General features: G+C 47.8%; 1 protein-coding gene across 1 annotated transcript in view; it reads left to right on the top strand.

Annotated features, from left to right (window-relative positions):
• Nucleotides 1–20,324, top strand: part of EHF (ETS homologous factor) — a 93,425-nt gene that overhangs the window by 47,127 nt on the left and 25,974 nt on the right. The window contains exon 3 of the mRNA XM_069221845.1: nt 16,779–16,878. Coding sequence (XP_069077946.1) covers nt 16,779–16,878 — 100 coding nt within the window. The remainder of the gene's footprint in view (nt 1–16,778; nt 16,879–20,324) is intronic.

The raw sequence follows: 20,324 nt of genomic DNA, 5'->3' as shown, positions 1-20,324 counted from the left end.
CCAGGTTGGAGGTAGAATAGGGTTCCCCTGAGGATGGATGTCGGACTGGTCTGTGGTTTGAAGTGAAGGTGTTCCATCAGGCTTGTGGAGTCTTCGGAGTCTTCGGAGTGTGTACTCAGACACAGGACCTGTGGACTATGGCGATTCCCCCCGCCCGCCCCCAGGGTAGCTGGGGAAGTCTTTCCGGGTGATCTTGTATCCTTGGGGAATGGTGATGGTGATGGCGATGGCAATGTCCGGGCCTGAGGTGGTGTTGGTCCAGGTCTCGGTGAGGAAAGCGACGTCCGAGTTGGTGCTGTCAAGGAGGTCCGAGATTTCGGTAGTGTGTTTATGGTGGGAGTGGATGTTGAGAATGCACTTCAGAGTTTTCGGAGTCGGTGTGTTGTTGCGAATGGGTTGTGCTGGGTCCAAGGTCTTCGTGGAGGTGTAGGTTTGGTGGCAGCACATGGGTCCCCAAAATATTTGTCGTCGGTAGCCCTGGGGAGGTGGCGGTCCTCAGGGCTTGGGGGGGGCGTGCAGCCCCCTCTTATGTTTATTTAATGTAGCCCCGGAGAGGTGATGTTCCTCGGGCCTGGAGAGGGCCACATGGCACCCTTAAATATTTTTTTAATGTTGTCCCATAGAGTTGGTGATCCCAGGGACCTGGGGGTGTCTGTCTGCCCCCCTACCTTAATTGTGTAGGCCCAGGGAGGTGGTAGTCTCTGGGGCCTGGGTGGGGGTCCGTGTGCCCCCCCATATATTTTTTTATTGTTGTCCCAGGGAGGTGGTGGTAAATTCACTGAAAAAAAAAACAAAGGTTGCAGGGACTTTATAGTTAGGAAATAGAATTTTTTTTAAACATAGAAATTCACTTAAAAAACAAAGGTTACAGGGCTGTTATAGTTAGGCTCACATTCAAATGTACAAGACCATAGATATTCAGCTGTTATAGTTAGAGTTGTTTCAAGTAACTATAACTCTTGCCCTAAAGTAACTACAACTCGCGCCCTTGCCATGCACTGCTAATTGCCCAAGATATTACTGCACTCATGACATCTTTTATAACACCATTGATAACGTCACTGTAACATTTACAGTAAAATTATTGATGAAGAAACTTTGCATGGCGGAGTGTGAGATTTAGTTACCTTCGGGCACGGGTTATAGTTAATTGAAATAACTCTAACTATAAAGGATGACTTTCTATGGTTTTGTACGCCTAAAATGTGAGCCTAACTATAATGTCCCTGTAACATTTGTTTTTTTTAAAGTGAATATATATATATATATATATATGTATAATTAATACATATTAAATAACTATTAATATTGATATTATTATTACTCCTAATAATCAAAATATAATTAGTATAATATGTAATTACAAATGGAGCTACAAATAATCTGTTTGTTGCACAGCGGAGGTTCCTTAGCTGGCGGATGGAACTGTGGCTTTCCTTCCAACTCCAGAAGGTCTGACTCTATGAATTACTTCTAAGCACACTTGGACCCTTGGAACACTCATCTCCACAGCACACGACGTCGACGGATACTTCTCCTGAAGTGCACACTTGTGTGCAGAATTTAAACTAGCGAATCACATCTACAGGAATTGCAAGATGTGGTGAAATGTTTGACAGGTGAGGGCGTCTGTAGAGAAAAGCCCTTGACTTCAACTGCGGTCCAGATCTCCCACAGAAGCATTTCACTTATACGGGTGGGAACATTCCAGGATGCTTGGAGTCAATAGGCATTCCTCGGTTGAGTGCCACCTCAAGGACCCACGCTCCATGGCAGCAAACGTGTTTCTTCAAGATTGTAGCAACAGCACAAACCAACTCACATACAGGCGCAACACTCCCCAAAGAACCCAAAGATTGAACATATAGTGTATCTTACAGATCAAGTCACAGAATAGATTACCGCCTCCAAACCCATGTGCCAAGCTTACCCGCTGCACACCAAGCAGAACATGGAGCTCCCACCAGCACCTTCTCCTCAAATTCACTGCCTGCGACTTTTTGCATGTGAGATCTACAAGGACATCAAACTCTGAAAGCAGTTGCTTCAGTGTTAAAGTTCTTCTCAATATTGTCCTCAAGCAATCCGGAGTAATTTAGCAGGTATACCGCGAGGACTTTATAAATCATAAAGCTGGCATAACTAGAGCTTGTGCGAAAATATTATTCAACAAATAAAGTTATAATCTCATCGCCTTTAATGCATGAACAATTCTTAAAAGTTGTTATGAAACTATCATCACATTAAAGATGATGAAATGCACTCAGGAGCATTCCCATTCCAAAATGGCGGACACTGTAAGGACCAATTGACTCAGTACACTTTGGGGGTCATTCTGACCCTGACGGGCGGCGGAGGCCGCCCGCCAGAGTTCCCCCCTCCGAAATACCGCTCCGCGGTCGAAAGACCGCGGAGGGTATTCTAAGTTTTTCCCTGGGCTGGCGAGCGGTCGCCAAAAGACCGCCTGCCAGCCCAGGGAAAAACTCCCTTCCCACGAGGATCCCGGCTCGTAATCGAGCCGGCGGAGTGGGAAGGTGCGACGGGTGCTGTTGCACCCGTCGCGTATTTCACTGTCTGCCAAGCAGACAGTGAAATACTCGTAGGGGCCCTCTTACGGGGGCCCCTGCAGTGCCCATGCCAGAGGCATGGGCACTGCAGGGGCCCTGAGGGGCCCCGCGACCACCCCTACCGCCATCCGGTTCCCGGCGGGCGGACCGCCGGGAACTGGATGGCGGTAGGGGGGGTCGGAATCTCCTCGGCGGCGCAGCTAGCTGCGCCGCCTTGGAGGATTCAATAGGGCAGCGGTACACTGGCGGGAGACCGCCAGTGTTGCCGGTCTGACCGCGGCTTTACCGCCGCGGTCAGAATGCCCTGCGGGGCACCGCCGGCCTGTCGGCGGTGCTCCCGCCGACCCTAGCCCCGGCAGTCTACGACCGCCGGGGTCAGAATGACCCCCTTTGTCTGTTGCTGTGGTAACTACCGCCGTCTAAGGAAGTGTGGTAGTCTGAAGCTGTGCGACTCTCTGCCATGATCTGTCCGTAGCTGTGTCGCAAGGGACATTGGGGTGTGCTGGTAAAACCAGGAGTCTGGTCCGGTTTGGCCCATGACATAACTAATCCACGCCATCAGCTGCCATCCCATAGATGGGCTCCAATGCCTCGTGGGCTCCAAAACAGAAAGCGAAATTACCCCAGAAGTCATTCATGAGAATTAAAGCACAGAACGGCTGTAACGTGAATAGAACTTGGCAACAAGCAAACCCGGTGGAGGGCTGAGACATTCCCTTTTTCTCTGTTTATTATGTATAGAGTCCGAGGTGTGAATCTCAGCTACCGTACCCACTTAAATTGTGCAATCCTAGTCAATGCCCTGTGGTTCATTTCTATTGTCTGCCATCATTCCAAGAGTTCACACAGGTAGTTAAGTTTAAAGTGGGATACAAGAACATTTATCAATACATTTCATAGTTTTACAACCAGTGCCATGGGCCGGGCTCGTCCGATGTGAGGGGAGTGACTGACACCCAGAGACCTTGTTGTGCATCAATATAGGTGCCAAAAGGCCGGCCCACAATGCAACATGGGCTAGTTTAAAACTTAAGTAGTATTGGTGCCAAGGAGCGTCTCTGCATTAGCACAAACCTGAGCTGGGAGACAATTATGGAAGACCAGAATAGTCAATCTCTCCTCGCCCTGTAGGTGACGTGGGTAACTGAGGTCATCAGGTTGGGGTCAGCATAACTAAATTTAAAAGACGGAAACTGGCAAACATAAGAGGGAAACTTTTGAAAATGTTATGGAAAAATCATACTTACATTTCTTTCTACTGTAGGAATGTTTCCCATTAACATATGTAGTTTACTTTAAAATTAAAGAACCCCCATGAATATTCTTTGGTGTATGTATATAGAAGAGCCTTTTGAACATCACTGCTGTTGTGAAATGGCGGCAAAATCGATTTCCAAAGTGAGGTTTAGCATTATGGTCAGTCGTTCATTTCCATCAATATGTGGGCCATTCAGGAAAGACACACTCCTCTTCAAACCGTAAATTAAAATACACAATAAGTAACTTATTGTTCGTAGTTCATTTACATGCTTGCGCCACGAGCCACGATAGTAGTCGGTATAATAATTTAAACATTCAAGAAAATATTTACAGAGCCCGGCTGTCATGTGTGAGATTTTCGGGCAGCCTGAGCCAAGATCCCGGCGCGGGTGCACAGGCCGTCGTTAATGTAATAATGGTGAACTCCAGGAAGCGTCACCTGTGATGCCCGCTCCTGGCACGGCTCAGCACACACTGTCCTGTACCTGGAAGGGCTCCGCGCGGTCACCGGAGGTGAAAACCAGGTGTAGTGTGCGAGGAAAGCCGGCAGCGAAATGTAAACCGACTGTAGAGCCAGCAAGCCAAAGAAACGTCGAGACATATCTGAGAGCCCTTGTCACCGCCACATAGCGTATTTTTTTTACGCTAAGGCGGCGCTAGAATGGCATTTTCCCTGTGCCGTATTTACAAAGTGGTGCAATGCATGCATTGTAATCCCTGGTGCCACATTAAGGCCCATATTTATACTTTTTTAGTGCTGCTTTTGCGTCATTTTTTGATGCAAAAGCGGCGCAAACTTACAAAATACAATTGTATTTTGTAGGTTTGTGCCGTTTTTGCGTCAAAAGGTGGCGTAAATGCGGCGCTAAAAAAGTATAAATATGAGCCTAAGTCTGCACCAGACATAAAGGCCCAGATTTATGGTGCCTAGCGCTATTCCAACGCCACATTAGGTTCATTTTTTACTCTAATGTGGCCTCGGAAGGACAAAAACGCCGCGTCATATTTACAAAGTGATGCAATGCTTGCATTGTGCCACTTTGTAACCCCTTGCACCACATTATGCCTGCGCCACGCATAATGTATGCAAGGGGATGTTATGGCGCTAGAGGGGCTGTAAAAATGGCGCAAAGGAATCTAAGAGATTCCTTTGCGCCATTTTTATCAGTATTTTTTAATGTCTGCTAAGTGCAGGCATTAAAAAGAGACTCCCGTTGTGTTCAATGGGCCTCTGGGTGCTTCACAGGATTAGCGTCAACATTTTTGACACTAATCCTGCAAAGCGCCGGACTAGAGTAAAAAATTATGACACTAGACCCCCTCACTACCACAATGTTGCACAGTATTTTAAATACGGCGCACACATGCTGGCATTAGGGGGTTGCTAAGGGGCGAAAGAAAAGTGGCACTGTACTAGGTGTAGCGCCACTTTTCATAAATCTGGGCCAAAGTATACAAGGGGGAGGAGGGTGTTCCGGCGCTAGGAGGCCCGTAAAAATGGCACAGTAGAATTTAACAGATTTCACTATGTCATTTTTGGCATCATTTTTAACGCCTGCTCAGAGCAGGAGTTAAAACGATGCTCCCATAGTAACCTATGGGTCTCCTTGAGCTTTGACGCTAGTGTAGCAAAGCGCCACAATAGCATAACATTTTTTGACACTATTGTGCTAACAACCTCCATGGTGCACTGTATTATAAATATGGCGCAACCATGGTGTCGATAGGTGCCGGTAAAGGGGGGGGGGGGGGCAGAAAAAGTGGCGCATCAGCTCTGATTGGCCACTGCCATCTTGATTGCGCGTTTACCACCGGGACTGTGTAAGATGAACCCCTTGGTGTTTACTTGTTGACACGGGCACCCGCTGACTTGTGAGATGCTTAGCATTCCACCTATAGGGCCCGATGTACAGTGTGCGTGCAAACAACTCCCGGACACAAATCACACTTTACAGCAGATACCAGGTGACCTATTTATGGCCAATTAGGCACCAGGGCTAATAACAGGGAATAACGTCCCTACATGGTACCAGCCCTGTTTCAATGGACTTTAAAAAAATAAAAGTTTTACTCTCTCTCTCACTGTTGATCCCCTGATAAAGTTAGTGTGAAGAGATTACTCAAAGTACCTTAGTTTCTAGCCAGGAGTAGCAAAAAGAACTCCCCTGTGAAACTGATTTCTGCTGCTAAATGTCACTTCCGGTTACTTTGATACCTACCGTCAAATGGTGGCAGCACAGATGTCAGTCTCATGCCAGTCCGTTCCAGGGGTGGCCTGCAGCACCAGGCCAGAGTGCCCCTTCTGAGGGTAGGGCGCCCATCTCTGCAGAACCCTGCTTCCAAGAGCTTGAAAGAAACCATTCAAGCCGCCGGGAACGGTGCAAGGATTTTCGGCGTTGTAGACAAAAGTGGATTTTGCAGTTGGAGCGCTCCCCATCCACCAGTATAAACGCTTTTTTTCACTTTCTTGTAATGTGTCGCCACTTAGTAGTGGTCGGTAAGGATGCTGTCTCACTTTATTATATGTGAGAACTGCCCCCCAGAGGGCTTTTACTAGTAGTCATGTGTGATGTAAATTTAAATTTGCAATTGTATAGCGCACTACTCACCCGTTAGGGTCTCAAGGCGCTGTACTCATACCGCTATGGAACCCCTCCTGGCTTTACCCTGTGAGGTGCCCACTCCTGGGCACCCCCAGGGTGAAGCCAGGCATCCAAGCGCTGTTGGGGCCGTTGTGGAGATTAAGCAAGCTATTGCCCAGAGTTGCAGAGTGGGACCCATTAATTAGATTAGGCACCGAGGCGAGAATTATCTGGTCCAAGGGAATTGAGCCCAAGACCTGCCAAAGCGGGACTTGAACCCTGGTCTTGAGCCAGATCTCTGCTTCAGGGTCTGCCGCTCTAACCATTGTGCCACACCTCAGCATCAGGTGTGAACATATCGCACATTTGAAAAAGTCAGGTTCCGTGGCCAGTCGTGCTAATTCGGTGGCCACAGCACTGAAATGTTCCAGCTCTCCTGCCTGTTTAATGCGCCGAACCAGGCGGTCTTGGCCGCTTAAGAAATCCCACAAAGGCGCACTTCTGCTCACTTGGGTCATTTTATCAAGGTCGTAGTGGTAATGGAAAGTTACATCATGTGTCCTTTAACGCAGCGATGACATGGTGCGAGGTGATCTCACTTGACCTTTGCCCTATATGTTCACACAATAATTAATTGCTTCCAACAGTTTTGCGCGACTCATTGGTGAAGACAAACACACATCTTATTACATACCAAAGTCTAATGAGGCTGGCAGACTTGTTCACGTACTTAGGGGCATATTTATACTCTGTTTGCGCCGTTTGTGCGTCATTTTTTTTAATGCAAAACGGCGCAAACTTAACTTCATATTTACATTTTGACAATAGGCTCGTCTACCGTCAAAATATTGAAGTTAACGTCATTTTTTGGATGCGTGAACCCACCTTGCGTCAATGAAATGCAAGGTAGGCATTCCCATCCAAAAAATGATGCTAAGCCCTTAGCGCCATATTTATCCCCCCTGGCCAAAAAATGGCACACGGGTGGGAGGCGGGCCTAAATACTGGCACTGAGCCTGCTTAGCGCCATCATTTAACGCCTGGGTCAGACCAGGCTTTAGGGGACCTGTGGACCCATTGCTGTGGTTAAACACCATGGAATGGGTCCACAGGTCCCCTCCCCAATCCCCAGGAACACCCCCACCAGAGGGACACCGGAGGATGGGGGACCCCATCCGAGGTAAGTCCAGGTAAGTATTTTATTCTTTTTTTTTGCCATCGGGGGTCCTAACTTGGGGCCCCCTGAATGGCACAGGGTGCAATGGCCATGTCCGCGGGACACTTGTCCCCTGTGCTGGCCACTGGGGTAGTGGGCATGACTCCTGTCTTTCCTAGGACAGGAGTCATGTTTTTGGTGGTTGTGCGCCAGGAAATGGTGCTAGTCTGGTTAGAGGCATTTTTTTGCCTCTAACAATGCTAGCGTCATTTTCTGACGCACATCCCCCTCTTTCACTACCGCTACCCCCACCCAGCTAGCGTCTTTTTCTAAGACGCTATCCCAAGTTTAGCTCTGGCTTGTGCCATTCAATAAATGCGGCGCCCGGCTGGCTTTGTTAAATTACGCAACCTGGCCCTAAACTTTTTTGACGCAAAACTGCGCTGCCTCAGGTTTACATTTCCTTGTAAATCTGGGGAAAGTTCAAAAGCAATGGGTCCTGCGTGGGTACGCCCACAGCAACACCCATTGCATGCCCCTTTGCCGCAAAAACTGTTTCGGGGCGGCCCATATTTACAAGGTGGCGTTAAACCACGAAAATTGGCTTAACGCTGCCTTGTAAATAAGGAGCAGGGCATGCTCCGATGGTGCAAGGGGCTTGTAAATGAGACCCTTAAAGTCATTCTGACAAGGGATGGAGTGTTCACTGGAGTCTTTCTAGTGGTAAGTGCTAATATTTCACCTCTCGTTTGATCCCCTGGAAAGAGGAGCGTTCATGTGTGCTTCACAGTAGAGAGCTGCAGTATGGAGCGCCTAGAAGACAAAAGGACAGAAACAAGCGCTAGCACAGGGCAGCTTGAGGTGACGAGGATATTAGGGTCCGGGTGGAGTGTACCCGGATAGGGTGGCAGAGAGGCAGCTAGCTAGCTGAAGCACCATTCATTTCAGAAGCATTAATGTGGCCCTAGTTCTGATTGAAAGCCAGCTATCCTGATGCCAATATGGTGAGGTAGGAATATGCCCAGGCAGATGATAGATGGTTCTGGTGGGGACCTTAGGACTTTATAAAGTGGGACGGAAATTGTGTGGAAAGCACCAATAAACCTTTACAGTAGTCAAGGCTGGTAGGTACTAGAACTTATAAGTATTTTGGCTGCGTTGCACGAGATACGTGTGTTGTTCCGGTGCTTGAAATGAAAATATATAAGTGCAGGTACTCCTTGTCCCAGAGTACCCGTCTGTGGATGAGAAGTGCTGGTACTCTCCCATTAAAAGCACTGGAGCTGCGCTGAGAAGTGCCGGTACTATCACTTTCAAATTAAAAAAGTGCAGGTACTGAGTACCTAATAGTAACTGCTCATTTAAAGCACAGCTGTCAGAGAATGAATCTGTTTCTAGAGCCCAGGACTGAAGCCTCTCTACGGCCATCATCAGGGCAAACCACTACTGCAGCCTGGACTTAAAATCAGCAGTGCCTGGGAGAACTGGCATCAAAGGTGTCAGAGAATGCAGTCATCACTAGAGCCTAAAACTGAAACCATCACTCGTGCCCGGAAGTGCAGCCATCACTGATCCCTATGATTGCCTCAGACACTACATCATGGGAGTGCATCCATCACTGGTGCCTAAGAGTGCCACCGTCACTAATGCATGAGAGTGCAGCTATCACTGGTGCCTAAAAAGTGCCATAGTCACTAGTGCATGTGAGTGCAGCCACAACCGGTGCCTAAAAAGTGCCAATGTCACTAGTGCGTGTGAGTGCAGCCATCAGTGGTGCCTAAGAGTGCCACCGTCACTAATGCATGGGAGTGCAGCCATCACTGGTGCCTAAGAGTGCCACAGTCACTACAGCATGAGAGTGCATCCATCACTGGTGCCTAAGAGTGCCACCGTCACTAATGCATGAGAGTGTAGCCATCACTGGTGCCTAAGAGTGCCACCGTCACTAATGCATGAGAGTGTAGCCATCACTGGTGCCTAAGAGTGCCACCGTCACTAATGCATGAGAGTGTAGCCATCACTGGTGCCTAAGAGTGCCACTGTCACTACAACATGGGAGTGCAGCCGTCACTGGGGCCTAAGAGTGCCTCTGTCACTAATGCATGAGAGTGCAGCTATCACTGGTGCCTAAGAGGGCCACTGTCACTACAACATGGGAGTGCAGCCGTCACTGGGGCCTAAAAGGTGCCATAGTTGTTAGTGCATGTGAGTGCAGCTATCACTGGTGCCTAAGAGTGCCACAGTCACTAATGCATGAGAGTTCAGCCACCACTCGGGCCTAAGATTGCCTTTGTCACTACAGCATGAGAGTGCAGCCACCACTAGTGACTCGGAGCGCCCCGTCACCAATGGAAAGATGGAGGCACCGCCCATGAAGAGGCACTTTGAAACAAAAGGCAGACAAGAGGGCTTTCCCAACGCTGGATTTTTGGATTATAAAATATTGCTTTTCCGAATTTACTGTCAAAATGAGCGCATGAACATTATGATGATGTAATTATGAAGGTCATTGGCCTCATTCGCTGTGCGCCATTTTGTATTTCACTCTATATGACTAAAAGTCTATGGCTTTGATGTATTTTATTGGACTAAACAAAACGGTTACGTTAGGTTGTTACATTGCATTATCTTTGGACACCCAGTTCATCAGATGGCAGTAACAAGCCAACTTAGAGGTTAAACAGCCAACTTAGAAACCGATAATTTATTTTAAAAAATGTGATTTGTTGGGCGTCTGCAACACAGCTATACATCATTAATACATTTGAATGGTGCATGGTAGCTTCGTTGTCCACAGGACAGCTGAGTCACATTGTCAATGAAACATAAAACACATTGTACCCATTAAACGCCACTCATGAAATGGTGAACATTCAGATTAATTCTATGTCATACCTGATTTAAAGCACAGTAAAGAGGATTTGGAAAAGCCAATAGGCCTGGCTTTTCTTATGAAAATGCTTCTTCCTTGGTTTCACGTGTGGTTGTGTGGGTGGGTAAGTGGATAAATGCATGAAGGAGTCGATGGTTGGATTTACTGTGGTCAGAACGAGCTGCAGCAGAACGAGAGGTCTAGAGAACAGCAAGAAGTTTAGGAGAAATGCCGGAAACACAAATGCCTTAACAACGCAGTCAGAACAACGACTGTGTTATTTCCACGCATGCCTTTACTATGATTTTTTGTTGTAAAAGCATGCTTAGTAAAGGCATGTGTGGGAACGGCATGCGTGGTTCTATCATGCCACCCCCCCACCTGCCCTACGGCCCAAAAGTACCCACCCCTAGTACTTAAACTACACCGACCCCACCACCTGCCCTAAAAGCAAAACTACCCGACCCCCCCCAACCCTGCCCCTAAAACAAAACTATCCCGACCTCACACCCACCCTAAAAACAAAACTAGCCTGACCCCCCCCCACTGGCCCTAAAAACAAAACTACCCTGACTCCCCACCCACTTCTAAAAACAAAACTACCCTGTCCCCCCCACCCAGCCCCTAAAAACAAAACTGCCAGACCCCCCCACCCGCCCCTAAAAACTGAACTACCCCGACACCCCCACCCACCCTGGCCCTAAAACCTTCCCCGACCCCCCACCCTCCCTATAAACAACGACCCCCCCACCAGCCTTAAAAACTAAACTATCCCTACCCCCCACCTTGCCCCTAAAACAAAACGACCCAATCCCCCCACCTGCCCCTAAAAACAAAACTACAGCCCCTAAAAACAAAACTACCCTGACCCCCCTAAAAACAAAGCTACTGCACCTGCCCGTAAAAACTGAACTACCTCGACACCCCCACCCACCCTGAGCCCTAAAACCTTCCCCGAACCCCCCACCCTCCCTTAAAACAACCGTCCTCCGCCACCCTAAAAACAAAACTACCCCACCCCTCCACCCCACCCCAAAAACAAAACTACCCCAACCCCCCACCCTCCTATAAAAACAAAACTACCCCAACCCCCATCCGCCCCTAAAAACTGAACTACCCCCCATCACTCTGAGCCCTAAAACCTTCCCCAACCCCCTACCCTCCTTAAAAACAACCGACCCCCCACCTGTCCTAAAAACAAAACTACCCTGACCCCCACACCCGCCCTAAAAACTAAATTACCCCCTGCCCGCCCCTAAATAAAATAGCATAACCTCCCCACCCCAAGCCCTTAATCCACTCCCACCCCCAAAAACTACCCTCCAACCCTGCCGCAGCCCCACTTCCCTAACCACGCCCTCTCTCGATCCACCCTAAAAAAAAACACCCAAACAACCCCCTGTCCCCAATAAAAAATAGCAAAACCCCTGCATCCCCACCCCAAGCCCTTTATCCATCCCCCAGACCTAAAAACTATCCCCAAACCTGCGCGACCACCCACCCTAAGCCCTTCCCTTAAACCAAACCCCAAACACCCCCGCTCCTAAAAAAAAAGTAGCCCAACCCCCACCCCAAGCCCTTTATCCACCCCACCCCTAAAAACGACCCATCAACCCCACTTACCTGACTGTGTCCTCTCCCGATCCACTCTGTCTTTTTCTCTGCCTTAACCGTGCATATGCGTAGTTCAGCACATGCGTGGTTAAGGCAGAGAAAAAGCCATGCGTTGTTCTGACAAGCGTGGTTACGCTTGCGTGGAAACATCTGCGCTGTTCCCAACGCGTTGTTCACTGAAGGCTGCTGCAGAATGAGAGATGTGGGGGGAACTGGGGCTGCTGCAGAATGAGAGCTACAGGAGGAACTGAGGGCTGCTGCAGAAAAAGAGATGCAGGAGTGACTGAGGGCTGATTCAGAATAAGAGATGCAGGAGGAACTGAGGGCTACTGCAGAATAAGTGATGCAGGAGGAACTGAGGGTTGTTGTGGAATAAGAGATGCAGGATAAACTGAGGGCTGCTACAGAATAAGAGACATAGGAGGAACTGAGGGAGGGCTGCAGAATAAGAGATGCGCTGAGGTAAAACACAGACCCCTCGAGTGGATGCATTAGCCCACTGAGCCACCACAGCCTCTATGGTTAGAATAGCTACGGGCTGATCCTGCACGGTCCTCTGACGACACCCATGGCCACACAGATGTAATAGCTCATGCACACATGTGTGATAAAGTGTTATCCTAAGCAGTTTGTTGGTGGAAAATTCCATCTCTTGAGGTTCCACTTTTGCTTGCTATATGTACTCACAGTTGGCCCTAAGGCACTCTCTAGACCTTGTGGTTATCCAAGAAAGGTGCTTCATTTAATAAGGCACTGCAGAGCCTTCACCTTGCTCCATAAAAGTCCTGTTAGAAAAGTTAGATGTTGTCATCCATCCTGTAACATTACACAAAGGGAGAGTATGTGGGAGCGGGGAAGACACACACCGTACTCGACTCCCCAAACACAATACTAAATCACAAAAGAGAGTCCGGGGTTCTTGTAACTATAAGTAGATCGATAGTGTGCCAATTGTGACACTAGACCAATCTTATACCTCGACTAAAGGTAAACTGTAGGTGGATTATGGAGTGGTATAAGGTCTGTAGGGGGGGATTTCCTTTACGGACTAGGTGGTCTCACACACTATATAGTGTCATGCTTCATCATATGACCACCTAGCCCCACCCAGGTAGGACAGTACCACCTGGGCGGACTCGACCTCACTGTTAAAAGAACAGGAGGGAGTGCGTAAATTAATTTGATTTCTTTTTTCTTTTTTCTTTTTTTCTTTTTCTTTTTTCTTTTTCCTTTTTCTTTTTTCTTTTTCCTTTTTCTTTTTTCTTTTTTTTCTTTTTTCTTTTCTTTTTTCTTTTTCCTTTTTCTTTTTTCTTTTTCCTTTTTCTTTTTTCTTTGTTCTCCATCCTCCCCCTCTGCCCCCCCCTTTTCTTGTCCTTTTTTCCTCTCTTTTTTCCCCTTTTCCCCACTCCAGTGACCTCCTTCTTTGTCTTCACCCTTTCCTTGGTTACTACCATCCATTTTTGGACTACCCTCTTTCTAGTTTTCATCTTTTGTTCTTCCCTTCTGCTCTTTTTCCTCTAACCCTAGAGTCTGACTATAAGGGGACGCTCCCTCTCCAGGATACCAGAGGCTACTAGCCTCGAGTATTAGGGTAGGGAATTGTCTGCCCTTACCTATCGTTCGCCTTGCATAGCTAGCATTGATGCGACTGTTATTCATAATTGCAACCAGTACTCCTGTGTTCTGCATGAATTTTGTCACGTGTGTTGTGGTTTGCTGTGGATTACCTTCTCACCGTCAAGTTTGGTCTGTTTTATTCTTTTTATTCTATTTACTGTAGGTCCTCCCCAGGTATTCCCTTGGTTAAGGTAGGCCCTTCCTCACCCCTTTTTCCACTGTGATTATTTCTGCAGCGCTTAAGAAGCATATGCAACAGGGATCCAACGACCTGATGAATGCCCAGAGACCCTCCATAGCTCAATTATAAGGGCAGAAACATGTCGGCTACTTCTTTTAGATAGGTGACCTTGTGAGTCATTGTTCTCACACTGGTTCCCCATTTCTTTTAATCACACCACACAGAACCTTCTATTAAACTCACCCCGGTATCTGAGTAGGTGTTTTTATTTCCATAGCATAGCTGGATCCCCTTTTTCCAGAAATCAAATTAATTTACGCACTCCCTCCTGTTCTTTTAACAGTGAGGTCGAGTCCGCCCAGGTGGTACTGTCCTACCTGGGTGGGGTTAGGTGGTCATATGATGAAGCATGACACTATATAGTGTGTGAGACCACCTAGTCCGTAAAGGAAATCCCCCCTACAGACCTTATACCACTCCATAATCCACCTACAGTTTACCTTTAGTCGAGGTATAAGATTGGTCTAGTGTCACAATTGGCACACTATCGATCTACTTATAGTTACAAGAACCCCGTACTCTCTTTTGTGATTTAGTCATCCATCCTGTATCAATACTAAAGCCAAACATGTCTTCACGTTCCTTTCACTGAAGTTCTTGACTATCACTTTGGCAGTGTACCTTGCTGCCTGGCATACCTTGCTGTCTTTGTGAGCAGACTTCATACTGGAGATAATAATATAGTGGCTTGCAGAGCTCATAAGAAATGATCATAAGAAATGATCATAATGTGGGAGCATGACCATATAGGTCCATGGCCAATGGGGAAGCAGGGCCTCACTGGACAACCAAAGCAGCCCTGGCAAAAATGCTCAAACCAGCCCGCTCCCTTTGTCTTCTTGTGCTCTCCTTTGATCCATTCATTCTCTCTCTCTCCTCTCTTCTCCGTCTCTGATCGCTTTCTCTCTACCTTCCCCTCACTCCCTCTCCCTTTGTTGATGCATCCCTGCCTTCCGAAATCAAACCCAGAGAGCTAGGGAGAGTAGTAATGGTACCGTTAGCGGCCCTGGGCCTTCACAACCAACCTCCGATGGCTCCAGCCCACCGGGGAAATGCCCAGTGGAATAAACGGCCTGTCCGGCCCTGGGAGAAGGTGATGGGGAGGCTTTCAGCCATCCTGAAAGAGTCTAGTCTCTGACAGAGAAGAAAGAGCTAGTACATTTGGATATCTCTGGCTCCCCCAGAGACCAGCTACCAGTCGCACACTGTCAGATGGGACTGCCGGGCCTCCACCCGATGGCACGGTTTCCTCAGCTATTGAAGAGGTCTCAAGTTGTCCCATGTCATGCATCAGTAGTTTATTCTGCCTTGTTTTTATTGAGTATTCTGAGTTTTGTTGTTTTCCATCTACTATGGAGGGAACAAAACAAGAAGCACCATAACAAAGAGAATAAAATCATGTCCAAATTAGGGGTGGGTGAAAAGTTTCGTTTCGACTGCAGAGTTTGACCACTAGTGTTCCGCTTGGAGTTATGACAAACCTCCGCCAACCAGAGTCTTTTCTCGTGCACAGTTCAACAAAGTTAAGTTGGCCAGTGAGTATTTACATCTCCTAGTGCGATTTATCAACATGGACGGTCGTGGCGGTTTGCAGGTATTCGTGTTGAGAAAGCTGCTGCTCGAGTAGAAAAGAAAGAAGCAGCAGAAAAAAGTAGTGCCCTCTGGCATGCTACGTAGTGCACTTTGAGCTGATTTTACAGCGCAGAACAAGCTCCCAGCACCAAAAATCAGCTCAAGCAGCGTAGCGTGCCCAAGTTCCGTATTCTCGTGGACCTCCGCAGAATCTCACTGAGTTCTTATGTAACTCTGCGGAATTCGGTGGAGTAAACCTCTGTGACTTCTGCCCAGGCCTAGTCCAAATTAGCGAGACGTGCCACACGTGGAACAACGGATGTGCTCTGTTATTGAAAAATCTACAAAGTATTAGTTTATATAAATTATTTATTCCACATTCAGAGTAGTTGTACCTCACAGTTGCCAGTCTTTGCTGTACTGTGCCTATGATGACTCGCTCTGGGTAGCTGGTGGTTCTCTAGCAGTGCCTTTTCTATTCACAAGTTCCCTGAAGAACCACAAAGCCAGAGTTTGTGCCTAAGAGTAGTGAATGCTGTTCAGATGTACATACAGGTTGGCGAACTGTCCCTTGTCTAGGGGTAGTTGAAAATATCCCACCCTATCCTTTGCCTTGGTTTGCCTGAGCTAGAGTCCAAGGGTCATCAGTGGGATTCTGTCCTACACAGTAGTCCCTGTGTCCAAAAGTAGTCAATACTTTTCTGCCCTGCACATTGTTTAGCAGGGGGATGTGTGCATGGGTAGTCAATGGGACTTTGCCATGTATTCTAGGTCGGCAACAGGTCTGTGTGCAAGGTTAGTCGACACTGTCCTACCCTACACATTGGTTGCGGGGATGGTTTGTGTTCAAGCATAGTTCATGCTATTCTTCCCTACACTGCTTAGAGGGAGGGATGTCCAGGAGTAATCAATGCTGTTCAGACTCATACTGAGTTCTTTGCTTTGTTCTGTCGCGGGTTTGGGATCTTTCCAGGTTTCTACCTCCAGGATTACTCGACTGAGAACTATCATTTTTCATCGATACCATAAGCAATTGTTCCCTTCTGTACCAGTGCCAGGCTTCTGCACCCGGTGTTATGCAAACCAAAATTTGAAATGGAAATACGTGCAACAGACAATGTTTCTGGTGTAAAAGATGAGAGACCAGCACTGTTTCTTCCCCTGGTCTCACTGCACTTCTTACTCCCTCTGTATTTTACTAACACACTTTCCTTCAATTGATTGGAGACTGCACTGCTATAGAACAGTAGTCTTTAGAACACTGACCAAGTGGTTGTTACATCCTTTTCTTTTACAGAACATGATTTTGCAAGGAAGCAACATTATGAATATTAACTCAAGCAGCAATCCGCTGGGCCATCAGTCTTCCTGGTCTCATGGATATCCCCCGTGTGATGGTAGGTTTGGCCAATTTAGCTATCAATCTCTTCATATGTCCATCCGTTTGTCGAGGTGCCTTTGTATCTGTTGAACTATCCAGAGTTTAATGGATAGCAGCAACTTAAATTGAGTAGAAGACCGGTAGTATTAAGGGTTACTTCTCTCTCTGTTTGTCTGTATGTCTGTCTATCCAGCATACCAGCACCATACATGGGACATGGATGTGGTGACTGCCAATGGGTGCATTTGTGAAACCAGCAAAGCATCGTCCATGGAGCAACGTCACCTGGGTATCACACGCTGAGATCTCGCTCGTCTAGTTAAATTCTTTGGCATCTCGCTTGTCTAGTTAAATTCTTTGTCGACTTAGGGCCTGATTTACAGTTTGACTGAGGGGTTAATCCGTCACAACCAAAATGGATAGCCCGTCTGCCAACATATAAGTCCCATAGGATATAATGAGATTCATATTTCAGCGGATGGGATGTCCGTCACCATAGCAGGCATCCTGTCTGCCTTATTACAACTGCATCATATCTTGTGGCACTCATAATAAGGTGGACGGGAGCCCGTCCACCAGACTCTAAATTTGGAATTGAAGCATCTAACCAGAATGTTTTTATTTGGTCTAACTTCTCGCGATCAATGGACAGCATAGGTGGAAACACATTGGTAGCACTCATTATGTAAATTGCTTCTATACTGAGGAAAAAGAAAAAAAATTACAAAATTAGATGGCATGTCTTTTTATAAACTACAGTTGTTATTAAGGCTTATCACTGTTTTCGGTATTCATAAATTTTTCTCTACCCTTCATTGAAGCCTTTAATGCTTGTCTGCATTTAGTATTAATCTGCCTATATATCTTATTCTCTTTCTATCCAGTTTAATGTTTTAATCGTTATCTCTTATCTCTATTCTATTGTGTTCCTTCAATACATTTTACTTTCTTTCCATCAATTATGATATATTTTAATCTTTATATTTATTTGTTAATGATCTAGCTGTACATTTCTGTTCGTTAGTATGCATCTTTATGTCAGTTTAATGGTGGCATCTGGATTTTTCTATCTATTCCACAATATTCCTGTCGCCGGAAGCTAAAAAAGGAATGGCTCCTGAAACGCACACCCAACAGCCTCACAGCCCACAAGGACGCCACCCGCAAGCACCACCAACTCATCAGACAAGCCAAACGATCCCATTTCAAAGTTTGCCTGGACAACAACGCACATGACAGCAAGGAGCTCTTCAGCATCGTGAAAGAACTCTCCAACCCCAGCGCCAACGTCAATGACATCCCTCCATCCCAAGAACTCTGCAACACACTGTCCACCTTTTTCCACCGGAAGATCACCGCCATCCACGTCAGCTTCAATGCCATCCCCACGCCAGACCCCACCCCCAAACACCCCACCTGCACAAACCACCTGACGTCCTGGACCAACGTCAACGACACAGAGACACGCAAGATCATGAACTCCATCCACTCAGGATCTCCGTCAGACCCCTGCCCCCACCACGTATACAACAAAGCCAGCTCCACCATCGCCCTCCAACTACGGAAGGTCATCAACATCTCCTTCGAAACAGCGACATTCCCGGAAAGATGGAAACACGCCGAAATCCACGCCCTCCTCAAGAAGCCAAAAGCAGACCCCAACGACCTCAAGAACTTCCGACCCATCTCCCTGCTCCTTTACCAGCGAAGGTGATTGAAAAAATCGTCAACACACAACTAATCAGCCACCTCGAACACAACGACATCCTGGACCCCTCCCAGTCCGGCTTCAGACGAAACCACAGCACTGAGATCGCCCTTCTCGCCGCCACAGACGACATCAGACGCAAAACGGACAATGGCAAAACATCAGCCCTCATCCTCCTGGACCTATCTGCCGCCTTCGACACAGTCTGCCACCGCACCCTGAAATCACGCCTCCAAGAAATCGGAATTCAAGGAAAAGCCCTCGACTGGATCATCTCATTCCTCTCTGGCAGAACCCAGAGAGTCCGCCTCCCTCCCTTCCGCTCCGAAGCCACCGACATCATCTGCGGCGTCCCCCAAGGCTCATCCGTCAGCCCGACGCTGTTCAACATTTACATGGCCCCCCTCGCACAAGTGGCCCGACAACACAACCTCAACATTCTCACCAACGCCGATGACACCCAGCTCATCCTTTCACTCACCAAAGACCAGCGCACCGCCAAAAACCAACCTCCACAAGGGAATGAAATCCATCGCCGAATGGATGAGAAGCAGCCGTCTGAAACTGAACTCGGACAAGACAGAGGTCCTCATCCTCGGACCCACCCCCTCCGCCTGGGACAACTCCTGGTGGCCTACCGCACTAAGAACCCCACCGACACCGACTGACCACGCTCGCAACCTGGGCTTCATCCTCGACTCCTCCCTCACCCTGTCTAAACAGGTCAACGCAGTTTCCTCCTCCTGCTACAACACACTCCGCATGCTCCGCAGAGTCTACAAGTGGATCCCGACAGCAACCAGAAGAACAGTGACACAGGCCCTCGTCAGCAGCAGGCTGGACCACGGCAACGCACTCTACACAGGCATCCCAGCAAAAGACCTACGACGCCTCCAACGCATCCAAAACGCCTCGCCCAGCTGATCCTCAACGTACCCCACCACAGCCACATCTCCCACCACCTGAGAAACTTTCACTGGCTCCCCGTGGACAAAAGGATCACTTTCAAGCTTCTTACCCACGCTCACAAAGCGCTCCACGACACCGGACCTGCCTACCTGAACAACAGACTCAGCTTCTACACCCCCACCCGTCAGCTCCACTCAGCAAACCTCGCCCTCGCCGTAATTTCCCGCATCCAACGAAAGACCTCCAGCGGCAGATCCTTCTCCTACATCGCCGCCAAGACCTGGAACACGCTCCCTACCAACCTGCGACAGACCCAAGACCTACTCACCTTCAGAAGACTCCTCAAGACCTGGCTCTTCGACCAGTAACAGTACCCCCCTCGCCCCCCAGCGCCTTGAAACCCTCACGGGTACGTAGCGTGCTTTATAAATTCAATGATTGATTGATTGATTGATTGAACTTGCCTGTACTGAGTCAACTGTACAACCCAATTCACCTCCTTGTAATAATTAAGCCCCCCCTCCTGAAAATGTTTTGACTCAAGTGCAGTGGTCATTCCGAAGCAAGGGAAAGCAATATGCAGTGCATGACAAGCTTATCTGTTATTCACTAAATACAATACAGCTTGCAAAGACCATATCTGCCAACTCTACCGATTCAGGAGAAAGACTACCGATTTCAAGGCTAGTCTCCCAATTCCTGAGTGTAAAAACCTGATTCCTCTGATGGCTTCAGCTGACAGGGCCTGATCTTGTTTAACTTGGAGAATGAATTGCCAGTATCCTGCTCCTGCAGGCCAGTGCACAGCACTTGCGTCACACTCTCTCTGTATGTACTGCCAGTAT

Source organism: Pleurodeles waltl, chromosome 3_1 (genome assembly GCF_031143425.1).
Source record: "Pleurodeles waltl isolate 20211129_DDA chromosome 3_1, aPleWal1.hap1.20221129, whole genome shotgun sequence".
In the NCBI taxonomy this organism is placed as follows: domain Eukaryota; kingdom Metazoa; phylum Chordata; class Amphibia; order Caudata; family Salamandridae; genus Pleurodeles; species Pleurodeles waltl.
Note: the sequence above shows the minus strand (reverse complement) of the source record. Positions and strands in the feature narration are given on the sequence as shown.